Source organism: Chironomus tepperi, unplaced genomic scaffold (genome assembly GCF_022539635.2).
Source record: "Chironomus tepperi strain 1889 unplaced genomic scaffold, CSIRO-AGI_Ctep_v1 contig_223, whole genome shotgun sequence".
NCBI classification, from domain to species: domain Eukaryota; kingdom Metazoa; phylum Arthropoda; class Insecta; order Diptera; family Chironomidae; genus Chironomus; species Chironomus tepperi.
This window is the reverse complement of record NW_027226345.1, coordinates 229,750-257,545: the sequence shown is the minus strand read 5'-3', so window position 1 is coordinate 257,545 and position 27,796 is coordinate 229,750. Positions and strand designations below refer to the sequence as shown.

Genomic DNA, 27,796 nt, shown 5'->3' with positions numbered 1-27,796 from the left:
ATAGATTTAAATGCATTCAATTATGTTCAAAATAAAATAAATAAGCTTGAAATAGATAGTTCAATCAATTTGAAAATATGGAATGATTTAAATATTTTAATGTCTAAATGCAGAACTTGAAGTCGACTCTAATTTTGTATGATTGACTCGACTCAACATAAAACTAGAGTCGACTTCAAGTTCGAGCTAAATTTTATGGAATTTTTGGCTATTTAATTCGATTTAAAAATTTAACTGAAATTGATTTTTTGAATTTTTGCATCTTAAGTTTCAGATTAGCGTCTTTAATTGATTTTTGCATCTATTTTCACCTTTTTAAGCGCCAAATTAAGAAAATTTTGTTCTTTGCTATATAAATCTTAATGATGGAATATATGAAAAGCTGCATAAAGGTAAATAATAAGCTTAAGCTTTATTAATCTACATGAAATTTGCTTTTATCTAGGTTTGAAGTATTGTATATTAAAAGATCTTAAATTTCAGCAATATTTTGGTTTTTAGATCAAAAAACACAATTATAGGCTATAAGGCTCAACTGAGTGTCTAAACTGAATTACTAAATAGCTTTTCTCGACATTATGTAATGATAATCAAATGTTCAGCTAATCATCATCTATTTATTTAAAAAAATATAAAAAGCTGCACAATTCTGAAGCATTTTCACGCTAAAATCGCTACTTTGATCCATGACGAATTCAACAATAAGAAAAATCGTTATCAAAATACACCTGTGAACCAGAAGTATGGAACACTCTTCAACAATAGACTTCAATGATACAAATATGCTTGATTTTTCCAGATTTTTCGTTGAATGTGCCACGAATCACATTGAAGACGTAAGAAAATATTTATTCATAATCACAGCAGTCATTTTCGCTTGTATGTAGAAAATATTTACACAATTATTGTGCTTACTTTTGAGGCTAAACTACTTTTGATTAACTGCTAATTGTAAGGATCAATAAATAGATCATTATTACTCACATTATGTCCGATACATTTTCAATTACATGTTTGTTCAATGGATATTGATTTACAAATTGATTAGGGCTGATTTAAGGATAGGAAGTAAGATGTTGACCAAAGGATGCACTAGTTTGTTGAGTAACATTTGCTGATTTTGGAAAATGTAAAAAATAGAGAGGAAGACCGAAAAGTTCCTGGACACATCCAGTGTTGATAAGGACGCTGGAATTCTCAGTATCCCGAACTGGCAGAAGTTATCTAAAGGCAGAGCTGTCTACAGACGCACTCTAAACTCTGCCTTAGCCAAGGAACTAAGTTAAGTAAGGTGATGACCATGTATTGTACAACATCTAAAGCTTCTTATCTATACAAATACAGTTGGCAGAATATAGAGCAGTGCTAAAAATCAAAAAATTTCTTCAACTCTGAAAATTATTTACTCAATCACTTATCATCAATCACGAATCTTCAATTATTGTTGATGAAATGTGTAAATTTGATATTATAATGCATATAATTTGTACTTATATCGATCAGATCAATTTCATCCGTCTTGTTGAAGACATCTTATCGAGTTTTGATAAAATCAGTGAAAATAAGTTGTTGATAAAATTGTAAATCCACAAATTTCTCACAACTGGATCAAATTTGTAGATATTTTAAAATATTTAAAGTGAAAAAGAAGTGATGAGGCACAAAATTATTCTATTCCTGGAATGTATAGCAATTGCTTTGGCTCAAGACTTTCATCCTGCGGAACGACCGACACAATTCTTCTCGATAGTTCCGCCAGCAAACGTGGAAAGTCAAATAGCCAAAGTAAATGGATCACGCGATAAAGGCCCTGGAAAGTAGGTGTTGGAATTTACGCCATTTTTATGACAACCAAAAAAACAAATTTACTTCCAAAATTATCGCAAAATTTATTTGAATATCTTATTTTATATCATTAACAAGTAGCGAGTTCTGTCCATCACTCGAAAATGCAGATTTATTGACCGATGAAGAATTTTTCGAGCATCTTGTACATCCGTGTAGATATGATAGAATTCAAAGGCCAAAGTGTAAGTTTATTCAAAAATTGGAATCAGATTAGTAAAACAGGTTCTTGTGACAAGCAAAAACCTTACAAATTCTTTATAATTTGTATGGTTTTTTCTTACAAAACCCTACAAATTATCAGAAATTGTACGGCTTTAGTGCCTGTTTTGCAACTCTGATGGAAAAATCAATGAAAATCTTCTAACTCTACCTTATTCTTTAGTGAATGACGAAAATGGACAGCCAGCACCAGTCAATGTTTATGTGCGATCATTTATTTACTACTTACAAAATTTGGACACACATGATTTACAATTCAAGATGCAAACACTCTTACAAATGAGATACATCGATCCTCGACTTGCATTTAAATCTGTAGCACCGAGCAGAAATCATCCAGTCACCGGTGAAGAGGATTTAAGAAAGAAAATTTGGGTACCTCATGTCTTTTTCTCTAATGAAAGAGATTCTGGGGTGCTGGGAACTTATGGACATCACATATTGACATCAATTTCTCCAGATGGAACTGTTATTATCTCATCTAGACTTCAAGCTACTCTCTTCTGTCCAATGGATTTGAGAAAATTTCCATTCGATTCTCAAGAATGTAGAGCTACTCTAGAGTGCTGGATGTACAACGCTTCACAAGTCCAGCTTCATTGGGAAAAGATATCACCGCTGAGTATGGGACCTGATAAAATTTTAACTGAATATAGCCTGCAAAATACCACAACGATAGAAGAAATGGTTATTGCTGGCGAGCATGACTTGAGGCATGGTGCCTTTGTTGGAAATTATAGTTCTATAACATTCAAATTTAAGGTTGATCGTCTTGCTGGTTTTTACATTCTTGAATATTACATTCCTTCTGTGATGATTGTTGGAATCTCATGGGTTTCCTTTTACCTGCAAGCTGATCAAACAGCACCTCGAGCTATGTTGGGTGCATCAGCTATGCTTGCCTTCATCACACTGTCTTCAGCTCAGAATAAAATCCTTCCAAAAGTCAGCTATATTAAGGCATTAGAAATATGGTCGATGGCATGTACTGCTTTCATTTTCATGAGTCTCGTTGAATTTGCATTCGTTAATGTCATTTGGAGAAGAAGAAAACATGTTGAATTGAAAAAGGTAAGGAACTGCTTTTGATGTCATTACTTATTATTGTTTATTAATGCTTTTAGGTAAATGCAACAAATATTCTGAAACATACACTTACTGCGAAGGAAATTCGAGTAGCTTTAGGGATCGATACAAGTCGGAGTGTTGCCAGTATTCCATCAGCTGTTCAAAATGATGAGGAGTTCCGGATTGACAAATCTCGAATTGATAAGCGATGCTCTGTTGACCTTGCAGCTAAGGTAAGATCATATACGCGAATAAGGTACCGGTTAAAGGGCACCGGTCTAGATAGAGCACGTCGCCGTATTAACGTTAAGACGCGAAGTTGTCCAGACTGGACCGTGACCCCTAGACTTAAGCCATACTAAAATAAATCATTCTTACAGGCCCACCATGAGGAAATAAATAAATCAATATCAATGCACAGATCAAACTCGTGTACAGATCTAAACGATTTGGTAAAAAGAAATGTCCACAATAGCAATGATTTCACAGGTTTAAATTTTAAAGGAACAGTCAATAATAAGATTGAAAATGACGAAAGCTTCAAAAAATTCAATGGCTTGATACACAATAATTCATTTTCGCAACTATCGAATGATAAGAAGACAATGTTTGAGGAAAATATTTTGATGAATGACGATCAAATGCTGAAGAATAATTCAGAAAAGAAGACTAAATTTGATGTATTGCCACGAATTGAATCTGAAACCAGTCTGAATATGAAGAATAAGGTGAAATTTGATGATGCTGAGTGTAGACATAGAGTAAGTGAATCCTAATTACATTTCCGAAAATCACACGTCGTTGAAATGGCTGAAAGTCCGGTCCCAGACCGACTTGACCCCGATCTGAGACCGGATTCATGGAATCTGGCCTAACGCCAGAGCTGTGCTAGTCTGGATCGGATTTCCAGCTATTTCTACGTCGTGTACTTTCGGGAAATACTAAGATCTAATTCAATTTTAGCGTAAGTCATACATGGTTCCAGTAATACTAACAGAAGGTCAAAATGGCGAATATGAAATGGAAATGGATACAAGTAATACAATTGGAAATAATAATGCTATAGAAATTATAATTGAGGATGATGATGATGATGTTGTGTCAATGGATACTAAACCAGAAGAAAAGGACAATACGAAAAAGGAAAATCATCATCATCATCACCACCATCATCATCTTACTAATCTCCATCATACGATTTATGATGGATGGACCAGAATGACACCACACGAACTTTCTAACTGGATTGACAAGTGAGGAACCCTTTTCATTATTTTAATTACAAAATGATTAATTTTTATCCATTTTAGACGTTCCCGAACCTTCTTTCCGTTTACTTTTGCTGTCTTCAATGTCTTCTATTGGACATTTGTTTATTTGTTCTAATAATTAAGGATATTTTTAGATTTTTATGCTAATTTTAGCTCAAATGTAGATTAAATAATTATCGATAAATTTTTTTCCAAGAAAATAAACTAAAAATAGTTTTATGGACGACAACAAAAAGTTCAAAACTCACTTCTTAAAAACGTGACATTCTCATTTCAGAATCTGCAAGATGAAAAGTGTTTTTAATTGCATACTAATAGATTATTATCATATGTTGAGGTCTTCTTAAAATGTTTTAAAACAAAAAGGTGATCATTTCCATTTTGGTGCTTGATTGTGAAGCATTGATTCTTATCATTACTTCGTTGGACATATTCGGGTGTTTAGAAGGAATAAGAATGAAGTTTACAATAATATTTCTAAGTTTTTTAAGTTATGCTAATTTGTCAGAATTTTCAAATTCAAGCATAAGTGAAAATACTGAAAAAACCGTGACAACAATTGAAATATCTGATAAGCTTCAGAAAATGACGGGGTAAGTTGAATGAAAAATTTAGTTAGAGGTTCTTGATTAGCTCGAATTGGTTAATCGATCAGAAATCCGAATCCTGATCGGCGTGACTCTGCCACGGTGCAGGATTTAAAACGAATTTGGTACCAAGCCAAAGTATTTGGATGTCGAAGTTTTCTTCAAGGATATAGGAATTCTAAAGTAAGAGCAATGAGAAAGTATAACAGATTGATGATCGCAGTGCTACTTTGCTATGAGCATATTCAACAAATTATTATATTCTAATTCAGAGTCACGCTCCTTTTATCTTGCCAGCCAGGTGTCGGATTTTGGATGCTTAGAGCTACCTATTTCGAATTTCAAGCTAGATTTTGAGGATGATAATCAATCAATAAAATGTTGATCAGATTTATTAGACTGTGTAACGTTTATAATTTTTTGTTTGATATGGTGTGATCCGAGACATCATTCTCTAAGGGTTTTTTTTTTTGAATCAGAGTTTGAAGTCGACTCGGATTTTGTATGAAAAGGCGACTTGAGCTTCAAGCTTCAAAAAAATCAAATCATTTTATAAATCCATTCTAAATTAATTAGAAAATCAATCAAAATAGAGTTTAATTAGTTAGAGATTCTATATTGATCCTCTTTTAGTAACCCAAAATATCCATCAGATGTTTATATTTATATCTGGTTTAAATCCGTCAATCAAGTTTCTATTTAAAACTATAATTATCATAATTAACAAAAATTTCCTCAATAATGTGCTAAAATGTTCTATTTTTAGCTCCGATCCTAATTGTTTACCATCTAAAAATAGATCACTAACTCAATCGGAACTCTTCAAGAGACTAACAGACCCATGCAGGTAAATTAAATTAACTTTAATTATGAATTGATGGACTTTAGTTCTTTTCTGTCTGTTTCCAGATACGACAAAATTCAAAGACCGCAACGTATGGAAAATCACCACATTTAATTTTGCGTAAAATATTTTAATGATTCATCTTATTTTAGGATTCGATGCTAATGGAAAGTCGTTGCCAGTTGATGTGTATATTCGAGCTTATATATTTTACATCCAGAATCTTGATACTCATAACCTCCAATTCACGATCCAAATGAGATTTCAGATTCGTTACAATGACCAACGTTTAGTATTTAATAATGTCGGTTCTGTTCGGACAGAAGTCATTCTTGGGGAAGAGGATTTGAGGAGGAACTTATGGACACCGCATGTTTTCTTCGTTAATGAAAGGTATGATCTGAATTATTGAATCAATTTGTCATTTAGTTGCTAATTTCATCACATTTTCCATTTACAGGAGCTCAGGCATTCTCGGAACACATCAGCAAGACGTGATCACTGCCGTTCATTCTGATGGAACTGTTATAGTTTCCTCAAGAATTCAAGTATCATTGTACTGCTCAATGGAATTCAAAAACTTTCCATTAGACCAACAACAATGCAAATCAACAATTGGAAGTTGGATATACAACATATCAGACGTAAAGCTACATTGGGAGCTAATCGATCCGTTTACAATGGGAACTGAGAAAATTCTAACAGAGTATAAGTTTAAAAACACATCTTTAGACGAAACAGAAATAGATACAACAAGCGCCGGTCTACATTATGGAGATTTTGTTGGAAATTACAGTGCCTTGATATTCACAATAGCTCTTGATCGTTCACTAGGATTTTATTTACTCGATTACTATTTTCCATCAATTTTACTTGTTGCTGTATCTTGGGTATCATTTTGGCTACAAGCAGATCAAACTGCTCCGCGTGCGATGCTTGGGACATCTGCGATGCTTGCATTTATCACACTTTCCTCATCTCAAAATAGACCGCTACCAAAAGTCAGCTACATTAAGTTCTCTGAAGTGTGGTTTATTGTCTGTGCTTTGTTTATCTTTGCTAGCTTGGTCGAGTTTGCTTTTGTTAATCTTTTGTGGAGACGCAGAAAGGATCTAGTGCTGGAAAAGGTTACAACAGTAAATATTCTAAAGAAGACATTAAAGCCATCAATTCCCCTCAAATCAATCAAGTATAAATCTGAAGAAATAAGGAAATCTCGTTCTGATACAACTCTGGACAAGCTTACCAAGGAAAATGGCAGAGAAAATTATAGTTTTGCTCCTAGATTCTCGGTACCTAATGTAAGATGACTCTGAAATAGCCAATGATACATATAATAATTTTAGTATTATTTATTGATACAGCAACGCTCAAATTGCAACCTAGTTACACCATCAAATAGCAGTGAGAATGTTAACAGTGAAAATTCAAATTTAGATACAATTGTTGAAGTTCCAAGCAATACGCCTGAGGATTACGAAGAAGACTATGATGAAAAAACTACATTGACTCATAAGGAGATTGCTATTTTACTTGACAGGTACGACATTGCTACATATTTAATATCCGAATAGCACGAATCGGTTAACCGATCAAAAATCCGTTTCTAGACTGGTATGGCTCTGACATGGTGCCGGATTTAAACTGAATCCAGCATCTAGTCATGGATACTTCGGACTAGTGTCGAAATTGAACCAAATCGAGCACCTGATTGGAGTCACGTCAGCTACGTACCGGATTTTGGATCATTTAAACGACTTATACTATTCATGGTCAATTTTGATACACATTTAGAACGTTGACTTTTTACAGGGAAGCTCGTCTAGTATTTCCTTTGGCCTTTCTATTCTTCAACATAATTTATTGGATTTTAGTTCATCTTTGAACTAATCAAAAGTAGCTTTAAGTAGTGTACGTAGATTAATATGATTTAGGATTTTGTTTAAGTTTAACCCGATCTGCACTTATTGAAATGTTGCCACGATTGCAACGAAGCGACAGAATAACTAAAACCAAGATACAGGCAATTGTAAAATTTGATTGTTTTTTCCATCCTTCCACATGGATTCTAAGTATACTTCCTCATCATCACCGTGATGGTAATGTTTCATCATGTGCAGGTCGGGCAATACTTCCCAAAAATGCTGTATAGAATTCCTCAGACTTTGAATAAATTGAACCAAATTTGAACAATTAACTCCTAACTGATTGTGCTAATCAAAAGGTAAGTATGATATATAAAAACAATTCTATTTTTACCATATGGTTGATGATGTTAATCAGATCTTGAAAATATCCAATTTACTTTAACAAAAAAGCTTTTAAAGCTCTTTCTTGTTACGAGATTCGTGAGGTTTTAATTAAAAAAGTTTGCAAAAAAAGAAATATTTTCAACAAGATCAATTAGCTTCATTAGATTCTTAAGAGCATTTAGAACTATTTTAAGGTACAAACAGTTTATTTTAGTGCCAAAAGTCGAACAGAAAACATCAAAGAATTCTTTTTCAGACAATAAAAATTGATATAGTTGAAGGATATGAAATATTTTAAAGGAATTCTGTTATTAGTGCATATAATTTTTGTTTATGGTTCATCGCACTACAATGAAACACTGATTACTGGTAATATTTCAGAGGAAAGCATTGCTTCCGTGATTGAAACTTTAATTCAGTATCACAAAATTATGAGGTTAGTATTTAATGGTGTGGCTCATTGAGAGCAACCTGTGTACCACGAAAATTTTTAAAAAAATCCAAATATAGAAGATTTAATTGAATACCTGCTATAGATAACGAAAGGTTATTCACTTTGGTTGGATTTTTTACACGAAGAACCTTAGTAACATTAAGAATTTTCCAAAGAAGGGCATATTCATACTTTGACATTATTAGTTCAGTAATGTTCTAAAACTGTGTGCCGGCAAAAGCTTTTGGAAAGTTCCATGACCAAGCATGCGCCACATATGTTCAGTTTTGGTCGTGAGTTAGCACCAAGTTGAGTCGTGGCATACTGTCATAGCTAATCATCAACTAAATAGCAGTGATATTCAAATAGAGATTTCAAAAATCATGTCATGAAGTGCTAGAATCTTTAGAATATTTGGAAGTTTTAGGGGGAAGAGGAGAGAGGATCGTTCATTTATCGAACATATAATACTGTCCTCCCACCTTTTTTCAAAGTATCAATGCAGAAAGATTTATTTTATAAAATAGCAGAAACACCTTGTCCCTATAATGCGAGGTGGATAACCCTTCATCTTAATTTTTGTTCATTTTGCTATAGTAATAATTATAATCAAATTAAAAACATAATAAAATTTAATAATTCTGCTTCAATTAGCAACAGTTTCTTATCATAAATATGAAATTAACAGCTTTAAAGTGCTAATTAATTTCCCTGTGTTGTGTCCTGATGTGTTAAATATCATAATAAGAAATTGCCGACGCAAAACTTTTAAATAACTTTCTATATTTTAGTGTTGAGAACGGATGTCTTCCATATCGAACATCTAAGAATAATCACTTAACACAATCGGATTTATTTAGAAGACTTATCGATCCGTGCAGGTACAATTAATGCATTGTGTCATATTAACAATTTAATGATTCATTGTAATAATTTCCAGATATGACAAAATCCAGAGACCTCCGCGTAAATACCATTTTAATGTCATAATTGGATCTATTTTTGATAATTTCTAATTATTCCAGGATTTGATGCAAATGGAAATTCCATACCTGTTGATGTTTACGTCAGAACTTTTGTCTTTTATATGCAGAATTTAGACACGCGTGATTTAGAATTTACTCTGCAAATGCGTTTCCAAATACGCTATCAAGATGATCGAATGAAGTTCAGTAATGTTGGCATCAACAAAACCGAAGTTATTATAGGTGAAGAAGATCTAAAGAAGGAACTGTGGATACCTCATGTATTTTTTGTTAACGAAAAGTAATTTTTGACTCAAAATATTCCTTAATTTGATTAATAATTTAATCCTTACAGGAGTTCAGGCATTCTCGGTACTCAAAATCGTGACATTATCACTGCAATTCATCCTGATGGAACTGTCATTATATCCTCAAGAATTCAAGTATCACTGTACTGCTCAATGGAGTTTAACAAATTTCCATTAGATCTACAAAGATGTAAATCAACAATTGGAAGTTGGATATACAACAAATCTGATGTTAATCTACATTGGGAACCAGTCAATCCATTCACAATGGGATCTGATAAAATTCTTACTGAATATACTTACATGGATATTTCCCTAAAGGAGTCAGTAATCAATGCATTTAAAGGACTACAGTATGGAGACCTAATTGGAAATTATAGCTGCTTAATATTCACAATTTCTTTCGACCGATCACTTGGATTTTATTTGCTTAACTTTTATTTCCCATCAATCATGCTAGTTGCTACTTCATGGGTTTCGTTCTGGCTTCAAGCAGATCAAACAGCACCTCGTGCAATGCTTGGTACCACTTCAATGCTTACATTCATTACTCTGTCATCATCCCAAACTAAAGCACTTCCTAAAGTCAGTTACATTAAAATATCAGAAATCTGGTCAATTGTTTGTGCTTTATTCATTTTTGCAAGCTTAATTGAGTTTGCTTTTGTCAATCTTTTGTGGAGACGTAAGAGAGATCTTGTACTGGATGAGGTAGGTGCTGCAAATCCGAAAGAACAAAAATACGGTACAACTAGTTGATGGCAAGCTAATGTCCAATTGAGGTCTAGTTCTATCGCATTGTTGTCTACTCAGAAGAATTCTTGGGATTGGATATAATGTGAAAATGTAAATTCCATTTACAGGTTTCAACAGCACAGATCCTGAAGCAGACATTGACACCAATTTTAAGAAGAAAGTCTTTTCAACTTGATCCTGAAATTATCAAACGATCTCATTCGGATAGTACATTGAATAAAGATCCGAAAGAAAGTTTAGTAACCAAAACCAGCTACGGACATAGATTGTCGATTCCAAATGTAAGTCAAAAGGACACTGTGTTGTGAGCATTAGTATCATACTATTGATAATTTCTTGAGATATCGATGAGAGTCGAACTCACGTACTCATAAAAGAGTAATTAAGATATCCAGTCTGTTGTCTAGCCTCGGCCATGGAGACCTTAATCTCGGACTGGCAGATTTTCCTATATATGACTCGATACCTTAGATTCCACTCTGCTCAGACCACAGCTACTTAACTACCATTTAACACTTAAAACCTCTTTTTCAGCAGCCTAAATATTCCCTTGTTGCTCCTACTACAAGTTTGAAGGTCAATAAACCTATGAAAGACATAACTATCAAAGTAACAAATAATGGATACGAGGAAAATGAAGACAATATTGATGGTAAAACAAGACTGACGCACAAGGAGATTGCTATTTTACTTGATAAGTCTGTTCCTTATTTATCAATTTTTCTTTAAATTTTAGGGAAGCTCGTTGGGTATTTCCGAGTGTTTTCTTCATATTTAATATTCTTTTTTGGATATTAGTTCGCATTTAGCTCATGATGATCAAGTTAGTGCTTATGTCTGTTACGATCGATGACACTAAGCTTAATATATCAAGAAATTACTAATAAAATGTAAAAAAGCTGTCGACAAGCTGTGAATAAAATAATAAAGCTTTTATCACATGAACGCCTGGTCATTCATTGTTTCAAGGCACATGATAATTATCAAAATTCATGATGACATAACATGTCATAATATACTAATTGAATATTCTACATTGTGTTGATGTTTTACAGATTTTAAAACACTAGCTTATTTTTTGCGGCAGATTTTATCATTCAGTTGTCGAAAATTCATCGTTGAACATTCTTGTTTTGTCAGTTGAGTGAGGAAAAATCAATGGAATTTGTCAAATTGCTTCCATTTTTCTTCTTAATTATTGATGTTTCAACAGATTTAACAATTTCTAATAACAGTAGCATTAATGAAAGTGTTGAGATCACTACTAAAATTGTAGTTAAGGATTTTAAGGATAAAAGGTAATATTGAAGCTTATTTTAGTTTTTAAGCTATTCAGATCATGCCGATTAAGAGCAGTGTTTGAGCGGTTCCCGGCAAATAATTATTTAACAAGAGTGAGCACAATGGAAGGCTGTGAGTTGCATTTCCACTAAAAATGATTCACAAAAGGACAAGTGGTACCGACGTACTTGTTCCACAGCCGAACTACTGATGATTCACAAAATTACTGATACTAGTTTAATCTTGGTTTAATCAACATATAAAACTTTGTAAAATAGATATGACTAGTTAGACTGTTTGGAATCTCCCAAAGTTAAAATGTTCTCACAAAAAAGTTGCAAAAAAGCTTTGAAAAAAAGTTCATGTTATTGTCGTTACACTTTACTAAGCACATTTTCCACAGATGTTTTTATTATTTATTAAACAACATGTGAATGTACAAAAAAGTCCAGAGTGGAAATGCATTTGTAGAGCTTTTCATGGAATGTCTAGTTCATTACAGTTCTAACCAAAAATATTATTTTACACAAACCATCTACGGTAAAATCTTTTGACTGCTAAGAGTAAAGAAACAGCTCGCGACACTAGATTGTGATAATTAAATTAAGAACTGCTAAATACTAAGATAAAATCTGTTTATATGAATCTACTCATCATCTTAATATTTTTAGAATCAAGAACAAATGCCCTCCATTTGACGAAGATGTAGAATTGACACAATCAGAGCTTTTGGGTCGACTCACTAAGTCATGCAGGTAATTATCCCGAATATCAATGCTAACAATACAAAGTCTAGAATCTGGGGTATTGAGCCATATGTAGACGTATCTGTCAGCAACTTCTAAAGCATTCGTCGGAAAATTGGCCGAAAATCCGGCAATTGATCAGCTTGACTGTAGTTCCAGGCCAGATTTAATGTAATCCGACCTGAGACTAGACATAAGTCAGTCTGAGGTCGGATATTCGGTCACTTCTACGCCGTGTGTCTTCCGAGGTAAGGCTTTTGTAACTGAGTTATTAGATAATATAACGCGGACTCGATTTCCGGAGAGCACTGTGAGTGCAACGTGAAGGCTGATTTCGACCCATTCGATTTATGCTAGAATCAAAGTTCACTTTGATAACTATCCTAATTCATATTATCATTTTAGATACGACAAGATTCAGAGACCACACCGTAAGTAGAATCCTTACTCATAAAACATTTCAACTGTTTGAAAATGTGATTCAAATATCTTTACAACTGATTCTTTACAGGCTTCGATACAAATGGAAAATCGCTCCCAGTTGAAGTTTATGTACGATCGTTTGTCTTTTACATGCAGAATTTAGACACACATAACCTTCAATTTACACTTCAAATGCGTTTCCAAATTCGATATAATGACGATCGTCTGGAATTTAGTAAAGTCGGTTCCAATCAAACAGAACCAATAATTGGAGAAAAGGATGTCAGTGATCAGTTGTGGAAACCTCATATCTTCTTTGTTAATGAAAAGTATGTTTAGTACTGATGCTAAGAAACTTGTAATAATTATCTTAATTTTCAGGAGTGCATCAACTTTAGGTATCGAGAATCGCGACGTAATCACCGCAATCCATTCCAACGGAACTGTCATAATATCATCAAGGATCCAAGAAACTCTTTACTGCTCAATGAAATTTAAGAACTTTCCATTTGATCAACAGCATTGCAAATTAACAATCGGAAACTGGATATACAATTCCTCGCAAGTGAAATTACACTGGGAACCAATAAAGCCATTTACAATCGGATCTGATAAAATTCTTACTGAATATACTTACATGAACACTGTGACAAATGAATCAGAGATCAATGCATCTCAAGTTGGTCTACAATATGGAGATTTTACTGGAAATTACAGTACCTTGATATTCGTAATGAACTTAGATCGATCAATTGGATATTATTTGTTGGATTACTATTTCCCATCAATAATGTTAGTTGCAATTTCATGGCTTTCATTCTGGCTACAAGCTGATCAAGCAGCACCTCGTGCAATGTTGGGTACGACAGCTATGCTTACATTTATTACACTGTCCTCAAACCAAACTAAGGCACTTCCAAAAGTCAGCTATATTAAGTTCTCTGAAGTGTGGTTTATTGTCTGTGCCATGTTCATCTTTGCCAGCTTGATCGAGTTTGCATTTGTCAACCTTTTGTGGAGGAGAAAGAAGATAGTCATGGTGGAGGAAGTGACAACAGCGAATATTCTGAAAGAGACATTAACTCCGATGTTATCGAGGAAATCATTTGATGCCGATTCGGGTTCATTAAGGAGAGTAAAGTCTGACACTTCACTAGATAGATACAACAGAGAGGATTTGACATTTAAAAATAACAATTTCGAGCTTAATCTGAGACCTCCGAATGTAAGTTAAGTTTTAATCAAAATATCATCTGAAATTAGCCTGATTCTAACTCTTCAAACTTCCAGCAAACAAGCAATCAACTTTCGGTACCAACAATAAACAGAGATGTAGTAGATAGCAACAAAACCAACGACATAATAATTCCAGTTCCAACCACCACAGAGGAATCAACACCGAAGAAAAAGAAGAAATTTACAGCACTGACACATCAAGAAATCGCTATTTTACTTGACAAGTAAGTTGATTATAAATTCTATGAATTTGAAGAAGTTTTGAATATTGTCTTATTTTAGAGAGGCTCGGTGGGTGTTTCCATGTGCTTTTCTCGTCTTCAATATTGTTTATTGGACGTTAGTTAATATTTAGATTTATATTAGGATTTTTCATTCACTTGATGCATTTAGGCCAATTCTTATTGTGGTTAGTTAATGCAGGTTTTTGTGTTAAAAAACATACTAAATTTTTCTTAATTTACACAAATGAAGAAGGTACAAATTTATTTAGGCTCTCCTAAAGCTCTTTAATAAACACTAATTGGAAGCCGACTCCATGTTGTCGCCAAATGATACCAAATACTACATCAATGGTCTGCAACCTTTCATCAAACAAAAGCATATACGGTTTATGGCATTTCTAAACAGTTTTAGCGACATACAAGTGTGCTGCGTCATATAGATTGCCCTCCACATTGCTACATGGATGCGGCTTCCATTTGGTGTTCATACGAGAGTTTAAGGAAACACTTCTTTGTTTGTGTAGCTCTGGATTGAACTGTCTCTTAGTCTTTAATAGAAGTGTGCCATTGTTTTTAATTTTTTTTTTTTAAAAAAAGGATTGAATCCGAGACAAAGTTTGTGACCGAGACAAAGGCCGAAACTATAAGAGAAATCCCGGTCTTTATATTTGTCTACGAAGTCTTGGTATCGGTTTCGAACAAGTCTCAAATATCCATAATACATAGTATCAAATACCCTTGATATGTTAGTTCTTCCTGTAACTTAACGGTTTCAATTAAAAAAAATACAATTTTATTATTTCAAAGGGTCTATTTAATGAGTTTTTTGTCTGTATCCCATATGGTACTCCATTAAGATCTGAAAACAGGAACAACAAACTATTTAAAAATTCAAATTTAATTCTGGTATCAATGAAACAAAATTTTTATTGCAATTGAATATTTTTTTTTTCATTCTACAATATAATTTATATAAATTATTTATTCATGCTTTATACATAGAACTATACGAATGTGTGTATTTAGTTTAAAACATTTTAAACTGATGTGAAGGAAAAGAAGAACAAAAAAAAAGTCTCATGTCTAACATTTCGTCGTCATGTGTTTCAGTTTTAATCAACATAAATTAACTTTTTTTATTTTTTATGCAAAAAAAACTATATTTTTTAATTATTTTTTAACATGTGAAGAATAAAGAGAATAAATTAATTTGTGAATGATGTCATATTAAGTGTGAAAATAAGAAGGAATATAATTTATTGCATGGAAATTAAATGCCATCAAAAAAGAGTTGGAATTTAAGGTTATTGTAACATGAAAAATGTGTTTCGTTAAAATTCAAATTTTTTTTACCGTTACTTTTACTTTTCTTTATAACGTAAGTTTTTATTTTAAAATAATTTGCGTTCGAATTATTCGAATGTCGAAAAATTCGAATTTGAGACGGCCACACTCTGAATTTTAATTATATTTAAGAATATGTCGATAACCATAAGGATCTATTCTATTGAATTAATTACATACATTTTTTAAAACTTATTAGAGAGATTAAATTCAACCTGTACTGTAATTCTGTGTCGAAAAATAACTGACTAGAGCCTCTGGTTCAAAAAACTTTCTATTCTCTGTGTTTTTATATAATATTCTTATTTTCATGCAGGCAATTTATGTGATGATTTCTGTCATGTATCATTTTCAATATTTTTGTTCTTTTTCTTTGGCACAAACAACAACTGACGGAACATTTTCAAATAAAAACTTTGAAATATTGGTAATCTGTTGATTTAATTTAAATCTTTGACTTTTAAACATCATTATTTTTAATCTATAGATTAGTGTTTTGATTTTATCTATATGTAGATGAGTGTACTTGATTGTGGTAAATTTTATAATTATCTACTTTCAAAAATTTTAAATTTTTACATGTCAAGTTTGTTTTTACAAAAATCAATGTTTTCACTTTCGAATATGAAAGTTTTTACCTTCGAAAATCAAATTTTTAATTTTCCAAATTTATTTTTTTCACTTTCGAAATTGAAATTTCACTTTTCAAAATCAAATTTTCAACATTTAAACTTAAAGTTTTCATTTTTAAAATTCGAATTTCAACTTTCAAAATTTAAATTTGATTCTTGAAAATCGAATTTTTATCTTTCTAAATTGATTTTTCATTCAAAATTGAAATTTCCGCTTTCGGAAATCAAAATTCTTACTTTCAAAAATTTTAAACTTTAATTTTTCTTTATAAATTGAAATTTTTGATTTTGAAAATTGAAATTTTAAAAAATTGAAGTTATTGATCGAAAATTGAAATTTTCATTCACAGAAATCGTAATTTTCACTTTCGAATATCAAAGTTTTTTTTTTCAAAAATTGAAAATCAAATTTTGAATTTTGAAATTCGAAATTTACATTTTTAAAAAAAAAGTGAAATTTTCAATTCAATGAAATTCGAAATTTTCGAAATTTTTAACTTTCACTTTCGAAAAATGAAATTTGCTTCAAAATTTCACCATTTACACCCACCTTTACATGTTCTTAATCCATAGAATCTCAATATCAATAATTTTATTTTTGTTCAGATTATTATAAAAATGGCACACACAATTGTGATTTAATTCTAATTTATTCATTATTAGTTTTATATTCCATGAGCATAATATGCCAATTCACATCGGTATTTTATTCAATCGCTACAAAAAAATTTTTTATTCTTCAATTTTAATTTATGAGTTTTTTGTTCTTTTCATTTTAAAATCAATTAAAAATTTTAGTCATCAATATTCACAGTTTTTTCTGTAATTTGAGTTAATTTTTTTTAATTTCTTACATATTTTCATTTTTGGTATAAAAATCAAGTCTTTAGGCCCACAACTACTCATTTTTTCCTGAATTATGTTCATCTTTATGTCGTAAATTAATAGATTATTGTGAGTTATCATTACTACTAAATACCATATATAGGATAACGGGTATTTTGGATTTACATACAATGAACATATTTTACATTTAAAAGAGTCTTATAGGAATAACTTTTATAATCTTAAAACTTTGAAAACCTCTAAAGTAGTAGATTATATGGTGGATTTGATTATTTGTAGGTTTAATCTTACTTTTTATTTCGTTTTATTTGCTTTCTGTTTTGATTTTATTATTTATTGAGGTTATTGTATATTATATGTCATATTGTTTGATCGACCATTTCGTGTTTTGTTCATTTGGGATGGGAAATGTCTCAATAATATGAGAGAGTTGGTTGGTTAGGCATTACAACTCTGGATTCTTAAAGTCTTGCCAACTTTTGCTAACTCTGCTTTGAAGTTAGCTCGGAGTCTAGGTTTTAAGGAATTTTCGAAATCAAGACTATAAAGGATTTCTTCGAAGTTTATGCCTCAAAAACTCAAAACGCGGAATTCTTTGTATGGATATCGATAATCCTTGCTATTTAAAATTCCACACCATTTTACTTTAGAATAATTTTCCAAAATTCTTCGTATTTCATTAATTTAATTTTCAGTTTTTAAGTGCAAAGAAATTTTGAAACATTTTTTTTGATCGTACTAATCTATTATTTAAAGTAATATCTTATATGTTTGTCTATAATTTGTTTTAAATAGGTAGCTCAAAAGGCTAAAAGACTAAATTAATAAATTGATCTAGAGAAAAGAGAGAGAAAAAGGGACTCCATTCCATTTTCCTCGAGGGTCATTGGGATGGTATGCAATGCCTTGGGAGGGAGGTGCATTCAATTTTAAAACGATTGGTTTATATCTGAATAGACAAGGAGGATGATCATGAGTTGTTTTGAGTTTGCTGAACGTACAGATCAACTGTGATCCATGGCCTCTTCCTATTGTCATGGATATGGCCTCCCTTCGCTGGAAGAACTTGAATATGCTCACAAAATTGAGCATACTAAGTCATATTGATTGAGTATACTTCATGAGTATGCTCACTTGGTTGAGCATGCTCATTCACATAAGTATGCTCATTTGTCAGTTAAGGATAATGACAAGAATAGTATAAAGCAGCATTGCATAACATCTATATGACCCCCACGACAACTTCATATTATTTCATCCAATTATTAACATTTCCAACACTTACACATCTTTGATTATGTATCAATAAATTAATTAGATTATAAGTTTTATAGAAATTGGGAAGTTGGAGGGTAAAACATCACAAAACATGAAGTTGTTTGGAGTTTAGGGCAGTCGGGGGCAACCTGTGTGTCGCGACACAACTTGTCGTGCAACACAAGCGTTGCGACGCAACTCGGTGGTGAGCCTCAACCGAAATCGCATTCGGCATACGGTTCATAGCATTTCTATCGACACACTAGTGTGTCGTGGCACGCAGGTTGTCCATCACTGGTATAGAGTGTCTACTAGGATTAGGATCTGAATTTTTTGATAAATATAAGGGTTTTAATCCAACATAACCTTATTAATTAGACACCCTTAATTAAATTTTATTGTTTTTCAATAATATGCTGAATATTTTGATGATTAGATATTGCCAAGAATTGGAAACAGTCGTGTATATCATGAACATTTCCAAATGCTGGCATTTTTTTGTACAACAACTTAAAATTGGAAATAAGAATTAAATACTTTTAAAGCTTTTTTATGCTATAATTTCCATTAAACAATTGGTGATGTTGGTGTCGTAGCTGATAGCTGCGATGATGATGAACTGCTTGACTTACTTATAAAACCATCCGTATTATGTCCATTAAAATTGCTTAAATTACTACTACTTATGGTATTATTATTGTTACTATTATGATTTTGGTATCGTTGAGGTGATTTTATAGTATTTGGTGGCGTAGCTTGGTGTTTTGATAATTCACATACCGTAATTGCAATTTGAACAACTCCCTTACCTTCGAGGATATCAGCGGCACAGCACAATAGTTTCTGAAATTATAAATAAAATGAAATGCGTGAGTAAATGAAAATTAAAGTAAAGGAAGTAAAAGTTCTTTAGCAATAATGAGCAAAACTACAAAAAACTTATTTTTTTTACTACTTGATTGTTATATTTTAATGATTCTGTTTCTCAAAAAAGCAATGAACATCGACAAATATATATTTTTTATTTATTTTTTGGGATAAATTCTAAAAAAATCTTTTAAATTCTAATTTTTGATCTTCTGGTCATTTTGAGATTCATTTTTTGGTGCATTTTTTTTTGTTACTGTTCTTGTTTAATGTGCTGAATTTTTTTTATTAATTTTTTATCAATCCTACTGTTAAATGACTGTTTAAGGCATATTCATATCATATGATTTTATTTTTTTTTTGTTAATTTTAAATTTTTTATTTGTAAATTTTTGGGATAATTTTTTTGATATATTTTGTAAAATTTGATAAAAAAGTTTTGAATGTTGGAAGATAAACTGTGATGAATATTTTTGGGGGAATTGGAGATTCTTGAAAAATGAGCAGAGTTCGAAGTCGACTCGAATATTGTATGGAGTCAAGTCGACTTTTCCACACAAAATTTGAGTCGAATTCGAGCTCTGAAAATGAGGTTAAATTTGGGTTAAATGGATTATTCGCGAATTATGTTGGCTTAAGAATCTCTTCTAAATTCAACAATTAAATTTAAAACTCTCACTAGTTTTATTGTCAAAAATAGTGAGAGTTTTGAGTTAAATTTTGGAATTTATGAAAGTTTCTTGTGGATCTTTTGGGAAATAAACCAAAATTTTTGAATTTTGAGATTCTTGAAATTCATCCAAAGTGAAACAAACTACGATTAGTCGACCTTAAATCAAATTATAAGCCTGACATTTTATAGTCAAATATCGAGTTTATAACAAGACAAATGGTCGACTAATCTTAACCTAATTCTCTCAGAATGGAAATGGAATTTAAACATGGTTTTCATTGTATTTATTTACTTTAGTACCTAACATTTAAAGAGTGTGTATATCTACACTATACTATTGAAATTGTTGTTTTTATTTAAATTCTTAATTGTTTTCAAATTCGAATTATTCTTTCTGCCTCCTAAAAGTTCATCTAATCTGTTGTAATTTATTCATTCATCACTATTTTCTTTCCATAATATTATTAGTACCAATCAATTAAGTCTAAATCCAATTTAAATATATTTTCTCGTTTAATTTTATGATAATTTCTTTCATCCAAATTATTTAAAATCTATCAAATATGATATCATAATTTCAATGTTGAAAATAAATTTTAGGCCAATAAGTTTTAATGTTTTTTTAATTAATTTCTAAATAGTCTTCAATGTAATTTCACCAAATAAATTCTTATGAGTTTATAAAAAAAATATGTTTTATAGGAATTATTAAGGGAGTAATTTGCCGGATGGAAGATGAATAATTTATTAATTTTAATTTTTTTAATTTGAATTTAAAAAAAAATTAAACATGTTGAAATTTTAAAAAAAGTTCAAATTAATTTCTAAGTTTAAATATTTTAAAAACTATAAAAATTTAAAAAATCTTTAAAAATTTAATTTGATTTTTTTTTAAATTTTAATGTTTTTAATATTTAAAACTGAATTTTAAATCCTTTTTAAAATTAAAAATTAAACAGAAATTAAGTTTTAAAATTTAAAAAAAATTAAAAAAACCAAATTTCATTTTTCATCAAAATTATCAAAAGATTCTTCCAACAGACAAATTCCCCCATGTAAATATGTATAGAATGTTTCACTAAATCGTATATGTCGTTCATAATACTCAATTCAATTCATTATAAAGCACCTCAACTAAAACAGTATGATAAACATGATTATCAAGAGTTTTTTCTTTTTCATCTACTAATTTCTAAATGAGAAAATGTTTTCATTTCATTTTGATTAAATTTTCTTTTTGGATAAGAGCATCTACTTAGTATAATAAATGGTAAAGCATCAAGATATAATGTTTAAGTACAAAGGTTTAAAGGATAAAGCATCTTTTTACTCATTTTGAATATAAAATGTCTCATGATTGAAATATGAATAAGATTAAAATTCGGTGGAAAAGGAAAATAAAATAAGGACAGTATGAATTGAAGGGGGATAAAGCTTTTGATTTGATGTGGAAATTTTTAGATTTTTAAATTAGATGAGGATTTTTTTTTTAAATTTATTTAAGTTACTTTTATGTTAAATTTCAATTCAATTTTAATTAAAAAATTTCAAATTTAATGATTTTGAAAAATTTGAAATTAAAATGTTTTTACAATTTTGAATTTGAATTGATTTAAATTTTTACGATTCTTTTCAAATCAAATTTTGAAAATTTCAACTTTAAAAAATTCAAATTTTAAAAGGTTTAATTTAAAAAAACTCAAATTTTATAAATTTCAAATTTTGAAAAAGTTTAAATTTTAAAATTTCAAATTATGAAAATTCAATTTTTAAAAAGTTCAAAATTGAAAAAACTCAAATCTTAAAAAGTAGAAATTTTAAAATAATTCAAATTTCAAAAATTCAAATTTTAATAATTTTAAATCTTTAATCATCCTTAAATGTCTACGAATTTCGAGCTTTTTTCAGTTTCTCCATTCAAATCAAAAGCCTTACCCCCACCCCAACAACAACTTAAGTACAATAAATTTATCAAATGACTAGAAGAGATCTTAATGTAAGGATTTTGATACGAAATGTTAAAATGAAGATTAAATTTTGATAAGTTGGCATAATTTGTCTTTTTTCTTCGATCAATTATTCATTCTTAATACTTTCATTTAAAGGCCACCTTAATTAATTATTGTTCCTGCATATTCATTCGTCTACTTCATTAAATTGAAAATTAAAAAAATTAATTCGACTTTCTGTTCATTTTCAAGTACGATAATAAGTACATAAGTTTAACTAGCATCTCTAAAGTAAAAGTAAGCACTAAAAGCCATTAAAAAACTTTTATGGTAATTTTTAGTTCAGATTCAATCTTTTTATGCCTCTATAAAACAAGCTATTTGGCTAAATAAAGTGATTTATTGTTTTGTTTGATAATAAATATGAGGAAAATAAAAGTTTTCACTTTGCAGTCATTAGCAATACTCTTTTCTCCATTGTTAATGAAATATAAACAAGCGAAACAGGTGTGTGTTCCTTAATAGTAGCAATTTGAAGTTGCTTTAAAATAATTAATTTAAATTTATCTTAAAAAATTATTCATTTCACCTCGGAATATTCAACTTCTTCAAATTACTGACATGAGATAATGGTAATGATACATCGCGGAATTATTGAATTGGATATAAAGCGCATCTTTTAAGAGTTTTTGAGGTTGTCTTGTGGATTTTGCTAATTTGAGAGTTGGTAAAGTTCGATTTTGAGCAACACAAATGAGGCAGGCTCCATTCAGAGCGACAGAAATTAGGAAGGTTTCGTCATGGACCTTATAAGGCGAGGTTTTAAGACGTGGATGCCATAAAGCTCCCATTTGGATGCCACATAGAGATGGCTTCCGTTTTCTATCAATAAAGCTCCCTAATTAATAGCTATAAGGTGCTTAGCTCACAGGTGACTTCGTCAAAGGACACTAATAGCTTCTTAAATGAGCCGTCTTCATTTTTGTAACGGGCATTGTAGAAGTGACTCAACTGGAGATTGAACATCAAACATAGCTAATGTTTTTGAAGTCTGAACTCTATTAGAGACTTTTTTTGGACTTGTGGTGTTCAAACTTCTAAAGTGCTGCAAAATCTGGCTCAAGAATCGTTAGCTGCCTTAAAATGTCTCTCTGTAGCCAAGTAATGATCTATAACAGCATCTAAGTGGAAATTTCAGTTTGCAATACTCTAAGAATACTCAATTATGAGTTCAATTAGACTCTAATTAGAGACAATGGTGCCTGTAGTGCACTCTCGAATTCTCTAAAGCACCATTTTGCATAATTTTCATCACTTAGTGTCAAATGCTTCAAAATTTTTGAGCACTCTATTGCAAAAACTCCTCAATTGTTCATTTAGACAAGTCAATTAGACAAGGAAACAGCACAAGCCTTCCTAAACTCTCAAAAACTGCGCTCCTTCGACTACTTTAACTAAAAAAATTTGGCAGTCAATAAATGAGAAACTTAATTTATGTTTACCAATAACTTAAACGTATACAAAGCAACATGAAGAAGTTGAAATATGGAATTTTAAGCATCAATAATTAAAATTTGGGATATTCATGTCCGAACATAAACAAATAAAAAAGTTAGCTATTTCCTTAATAATTTGGCAGCGGGAAAATTATTAAAAGCGTTACAGTGAGAATAAATATGATAAGCAGAATCATTGATAAAAAATGTTCTTCGCGTGTCGGCACTCGAATTTCATTAATATCATTAATAATATTTGTTATCTTCTCCGTTTCGCTATGCTTCATTCCATTTGTTTCAAAAAATTCAATACGTTTCATAACAATTTTATAATGTGGCTCATTATCATTGGATTCATCGACAATATTATTAATATTTAATCCACTTTTATTATTTACATATTTTGGCGGTGAATTTAAGTTATTTAAGTGTTCAACTTGTAAATAATTATCGACCATAGATGATGTACTACTATTCTCTGATTCATCATGTTCAATAGCATCATCATCTTTACATTTAAATTTTCCAATATCAGAATCATATTCACATTCCTCAATTATTTCAGTTAGAGCACCATTATGTTCATCATTACTATCATCATTCTCTTGATGGGTGTCAGGCAGTTGAAATTTAACACTTGCATATTTCCGCTTACGATTAAAATCAAGTGAAGCGGGCGTTCGTCGTATGCCTCGTATGAGTGGCATTGAATCATCAACAAAACCATCATCATGATCATCATATGTTGAATTGGTGTTGGTTGCATTCAATGCCGTCGACGCCGCCGCCGCTTCATCCAGATTCTTTTGATGTTGTATCAATAATTCATATATTGTACGATATAAGGCTCCTGGATTTGGTGGACGACGTATGTCGGATGTATCATCGTTATCATTGATGGATGGCACAATATCTCCACAGGAGCAAAGACACTCCTGCAACCAACACCAAACAACAACATGTTAGTGCAATGTTTATACTTTTTAATTATTTTATAGTCATAGTCATAATTAATGTATGAGTATGAGAAAGAAAAGGCTTAGAAAGTTATAGGCAGACTTAAGGTAAATAAAGTTTGAAATTATTTGTCGAATTAATGGCATTGGAATTGAGATTAATGAGAGTATGATTAATGTGGTTTGGACATAAGCAAAAATAAGCAGGAATGACTTTCAATTCTTTAATTTTTAAGTAAGTGCTACAAGATAGCGTTAAAAAAATATTAATTAACTTAATGATAATTACCTCATCAACTCCAATTTTTCTGCATGCCTCTAGAAAGTTATCGACATTTCGTCTGCATCGTGCCATCGTCAATTTTGGCTGCAAAAGTAATAAAAATTGAAAGTTTCAAATTGATTTATGATCAATTAAGTTTTTAATTATTATTTTTTATGTGTCAGACTATAAAAATTGTTGAAATTGTTAATTAATTTTTTTGTAATTTGAAATTTCAACAGTTTGCAGGGTTTGATGGACATTTTTAAATGACGTCAATATCTCATTGTCGGTATGAAATAACCCTAACAGACAATGCGACCACTTTTAGGCACCGTAATGGTTTTTCTGTAGAATGAACCCATGCCCCATGCATGCTAGGGTAGACATCATTCATGACCATACCAAACTATCACAAATCGGTTGATTTATCAAAAATCGGCTAACCCTAAGTCAACGTTACTCTGACTTTGTGCTATATTTGGTTGGAATCCAACTCTTTGTCAAAGCAACGTCGATCTGAATCCGGATTCTGGATCAATAAACCGACTTGTAATATTCCGGATAGTTCTTCCCTAAGTGGACGAAAATCCGTTAGAACTAGTCATCAACTAGACATTGACTTGCCCTTAACTAATTTCAACGTATTTTTGTCTGCTCGAGTACATAAACCATCAATATTAGTATTCAAAACTCACTACTGCTGGCGATGGTACATGAATACTTCCAACAGATCGAGGCCTAATGTGATTGGCGAGATGACATAAGACAACACCGTCCGACAATGCTGGTGCGAGATCATCAGGTAAGGACATTTTTAATTTTGCTTCCAAAATCTACAAAAAAATAATCAAAAACATAAAAATCTGTGCAAAATGTTCAGTTAAATTAATTTCTCTTACACTTCTCAATTGCTTTATTAATTCTTCTTCCTCCTTATGCTTGTCAAATTCTCGACGCATGGTGAATGTTAATTTCTCTGTAGATACATCACGATTCCATGAAACAGTTCTGAATGCAGACATAAAAAAATTAATTTAAAATTTGTCAGATACAGAAAATAAGAGGTAATAAATTAAGGTTGAGGATGTGGCACTGTGAATTGGTCTGAATTCAGTTTGACAGCTTTAAAGTTGATACTGAGATTGGATTAAATGAGATCAACTGGATAATAGCTTGACAGGCAAAAGGTATGCTTTCATATTACAGAAAGACTGCGACGATACCTAAAAGCGGTCTCATTGCATGTTAAGGATATTCAGAACAGCACAGTGTGATCGCTAAGGTAGTGGTACATCGCCGTATTGACAGTAAGATGCGAAGTTGCCCTGACAGGACAATGACGGTTGATTTAGACCCATGTTTTTAGGAGATAATGCGATCCGTCATATTGTGCTGCTGTTGATAGAGACAGCATTGCATTTGGTATTGGCAATTGGCAGGCGAAAGCCGGCGATAGAACTAGTTATAGACGACATCTGCGAGAGGCCATGGATCACAGTTGATCTGTACGGCCAGCGAAGTAAGTAAGTAAGGGTACATTAGAAATGATTCTTGAATTGATTCCTGAATGGCAAAGAGCATGATCTCAACAGCAGAGTAAGGTATCAGTAATGATCGAAGTGATCAATTGATTACCCTAAAAGGCAAATTGACAGCTTTTAGGAACCCTAAGGCCTTCCTGCATCATGAAAACATGTTCTTTGCCTGTTAGAATCAGCTTCTAATCCTAGTCCAAATCATCCTCACCACAAATTCAACAATCCAAAAATATAAATTCACAATTCCTCAAGTGCCTCAACCTCAACAACAATAAAAGTTCCCAGACACAACAAAAAAATAAATATAAATCCATTAAATGACAACATACTTATTCGTTTTCTGCCCACTCTTATTATTGACATATCCTACAGTTGTGCCTGACAAGGGTTTATGGCCGTTTGTTAAAGCTCCTTTAACATTATTATTGCTATTATTGTTATTATTATTATTTGGTACATTATTATGTTGAAGTATTCCGGACGTTTTTAAAGGACTGCTTGGTTTCATGTAGCCATCGTTGACATCTTTTCCATTTGCATGATTACCATTCTGATAGGTCGCTGTTGTATTAACACTCCTTGATGGTGTGACTTTTTGTACAGGACGACCTTTATTTTCGTCTTGTTGTGGCTGTTGTTGAAATCCATTTAAAACCGAAAGGTTGACATTACGATAAGGTGATATAGGAGAGTTTTGGTTGCTATTATTATACGATGACTGTGTCTTAAAAGTCGGTTCCGTACTTCCATCGGGTGTTGTTGCTTCTTTGGTTTTATAAACTGACGACGACTCTTGACTACGTTGTTGTCTTAAAGCTTCTTTATATTCACGATATGTTTGGATGTTACCATAAGCTTTAAGCTTATCATCAGATTTTTGACTATCAGGTGTATTTGCTTCCGGTGAATTTTCATTTGTCACAACAAATCCATTCGTTAATGTTGGATTTGAGTGTGTCATATTACGCTTCTCGAGTTGCTTCTTAAGCAGATCATCATCAAGTGGATTTTCATAGAATCCACTTGGTGATATACCAGCTGGTGTTGAGGTATCACTTTTACTTAATTCTGTTCTTACATGTAATGGTGTTGATGGTAAATGCCATTTTGGTATAGGCTCTTGGGCCCATTTTGAATCAATACCACCATCACTTGTACTATAACCGGAATCGACTGTATTTCTTTTGACTTTTGTATGAAGATTCTCATTCAATACTGGCGTTGAATGTTGTTTTGGTAATGATCGACGTAATGAATTTGTTCCTTCGACACGTCCTTCCTTTGCTGCCGCATTCTCAAGATATTTAAAGACATGTATCATGCCACGAACACATATGTGTGCTGGCGGACTTGTAAGTGGATTATCGGAGATATTGAGTTCTATAAGTGACGTCATAAGACGCAATTCAATTGGAAGTGATGCAATCTTATTCAAACTTATGTCGAGTGAAAACAATGTGAGATTTGTAAGATCTGTGGAAATTAAAATGATGGTTAAATTTTTAGCGGTTT

The 27,796-nt window shown here is 31.6% G+C and overlaps 5 protein-coding genes across 8 annotated transcripts in view; 4 read left to right on the top strand and 1 right to left on the bottom strand.

Annotated features, from left to right (window-relative positions):
- The first annotated feature begins 1,515 nt into the window (after positions 1 to 1,515).
- Positions 1,516 to 4,640, top strand: LOC139090902 (pH-sensitive chloride channel 2-like). 2 transcript variants are annotated; one of them, XM_070640781.1, is made up of 7 exons: positions 1,516 to 1,817; positions 1,927 to 2,030; positions 2,231 to 3,138; positions 3,192 to 3,368; positions 3,516 to 3,896; positions 4,099 to 4,388; positions 4,446 to 4,640. In XM_070640781.1, exons 1-7 carry the CDS (start codon positions 1,654 to 1,656, stop codon positions 4,519 to 4,521), a joined length of 2,100 nt encoding a protein of 699 aa, XP_070496882.1. In that variant the 5' UTR covers positions 1,516 to 1,653; the 3' UTR covers positions 4,522 to 4,640. The 2 variants fall into 2 exon arrangements, with proteins under 2 accessions (XP_070496882.1, XP_070496881.1); XM_070640780.1 differs by having other exon boundaries at positions 1,924 to 2,030.
- Positions 4,641 to 4,991: 351 nt separating this feature from the next.
- On the top strand, positions 4,992 to 7,722 carry LOC139091102 (pH-sensitive chloride channel 2-like). Its single transcript, XM_070641046.1, has 7 exons — positions 4,992 to 4,999; positions 5,760 to 5,840; positions 5,903 to 5,928; positions 5,990 to 6,230; positions 6,298 to 7,138; positions 7,202 to 7,377; positions 7,650 to 7,722. Exons 1-7 carry the CDS (start codon positions 4,992 to 4,994, stop codon positions 7,720 to 7,722), a joined length of 1,446 nt encoding a protein of 481 aa, XP_070497147.1.
- A 604-nt stretch (positions 7,723 to 8,326) lies between these two features.
- On the top strand, positions 8,327 to 11,460 carry LOC139090908 (pH-sensitive chloride channel 2-like). 2 transcript variants are annotated; one of them, XM_070640791.1, is made up of 7 exons: positions 8,327 to 8,525; positions 9,314 to 9,403; positions 9,463 to 9,488; positions 9,548 to 9,788; positions 9,843 to 10,506; positions 10,659 to 10,832; positions 11,089 to 11,460. In XM_070640791.1, exons 1-7 carry the CDS (start codon positions 8,374 to 8,376, stop codon positions 11,278 to 11,280), a joined length of 1,539 nt encoding a protein of 512 aa, XP_070496892.1. In that variant the 5' UTR covers positions 8,327 to 8,373; the 3' UTR covers positions 11,281 to 11,460. The 2 variants fall into 2 exon arrangements, with proteins under 2 accessions (XP_070496892.1, XP_070496891.1); XM_070640790.1 differs by having other exon boundaries at positions 11,086 to 11,460.
- A 214-nt stretch (positions 11,461 to 11,674) lies between these two features.
- On the top strand, positions 11,675 to 16,249 carry LOC139090906 (pH-sensitive chloride channel 2-like). The gene is made up of 7 exons (XM_070640785.1): positions 11,675 to 11,849; positions 12,504 to 12,587; positions 12,984 to 13,009; positions 13,090 to 13,330; positions 13,383 to 14,226; positions 14,292 to 14,461; positions 14,520 to 16,249. Exons 1-7 carry the CDS (start codon positions 11,710 to 11,712, stop codon positions 14,590 to 14,592), a joined length of 1,578 nt encoding a protein of 525 aa, XP_070496886.1. The 5' UTR covers positions 11,675 to 11,709; the 3' UTR covers positions 14,593 to 16,249.
- Positions 16,250 to 16,967: 718 nt separating this feature from the next.
- Positions 16,968 to 27,796, bottom strand: part of Lrch (Leucine-rich-repeats and calponin homology domain protein) — a 50,379-nt gene continuing 39,550 nt past the window's right edge. The window contains exons 3-7 of one of the 2 annotated variants that reach the window (XM_070640777.1): positions 26,614 to 27,757; positions 25,646 to 25,754; positions 25,442 to 25,579; positions 24,771 to 24,848; positions 16,968 to 19,383 (exon numbers count right to left, since the gene is read on the bottom strand). In XM_070640777.1, the coding sequence (XP_070496878.1) occupies positions 19,108 to 19,383; positions 24,771 to 24,848; positions 25,442 to 25,579; positions 25,646 to 25,754; positions 26,614 to 27,757 (1,745 nt within the window). In that variant the 3' untranslated portion in view covers positions 16,968 to 19,107. Of the gene's footprint in view, positions 19,384 to 21,832; positions 24,461 to 24,770; positions 24,849 to 25,441; positions 25,580 to 25,645; positions 25,755 to 26,613; positions 27,758 to 27,796 lie in introns of those variants that run through there. The other variant, XM_070640775.1, reaches the window with a different exon arrangement.

Bases quoted from the DNA above. Each gene is read 5' to 3' on its own strand.
- LOC139090902 (XM_070640780.1), top strand. From the start codon at position 1,654: ATGAGGCACAAAATTATTCTATTCCTGGAATGTATAGCAATTGCTTTG. The intron at 2,031-2,230 runs GTAAGTTTATTC...CTTATTCTTTAG, and splicing joins TAGAATTCAAAGGCCAAAGT to TGAATGACGAAAATGGACAG. The intron at 3,369-3,515 runs GTAAGATCATAT...TCATTCTTACAG, and splicing joins CTGTTGACCTTGCAGCTAAG to GCCCACCATGAGGAAATAAA.
- LOC139091102 (XM_070641046.1), top strand. The intron at 5,841-5,902 runs GTAAATTAAATT...GTCTGTTTCCAG, and splicing joins AGACTAACAGACCCATGCAG to ATACGACAAAATTCAAAGAC. The intron at 7,139-7,201 runs GTAAGATGACTC...TTATTGATACAG, and splicing joins CTAGATTCTCGGTACCTAAT to CAACGCTCAAATTGCAACCT.
- LOC139090908 (XM_070640790.1), top strand. From the start codon at position 8,374: ATGAAATATTTTAAAGGAATTCTGTTATTAGTGCATATAATTTTTGTT. The intron at 9,789-9,842 runs GTAATTTTTGAC...TAATCCTTACAG, and splicing joins GTATTTTTTGTTAACGAAAA to GAGTTCAGGCATTCTCGGTA. The intron at 10,507-10,658 runs GTAGGTGCTGCA...TTCCATTTACAG, and splicing joins GAGATCTTGTACTGGATGAG to GTTTCAACAGCACAGATCCT.
- LOC139090906 (XM_070640785.1), top strand. From the start codon at position 11,710: ATGGAATTTGTCAAATTGCTTCCATTTTTCTTCTTAATTATTGATGTT. The intron at 11,850-12,503 runs GTAATATTGAAG...TAATATTTTTAG, and splicing joins AAGGATTTTAAGGATAAAAG to AATCAAGAACAAATGCCCTC. The intron at 14,227-14,291 runs GTAAGTTAAGTT...TCAAACTTCCAG, and splicing joins TTAATCTGAGACCTCCGAAT to CAAACAAGCAATCAACTTTC.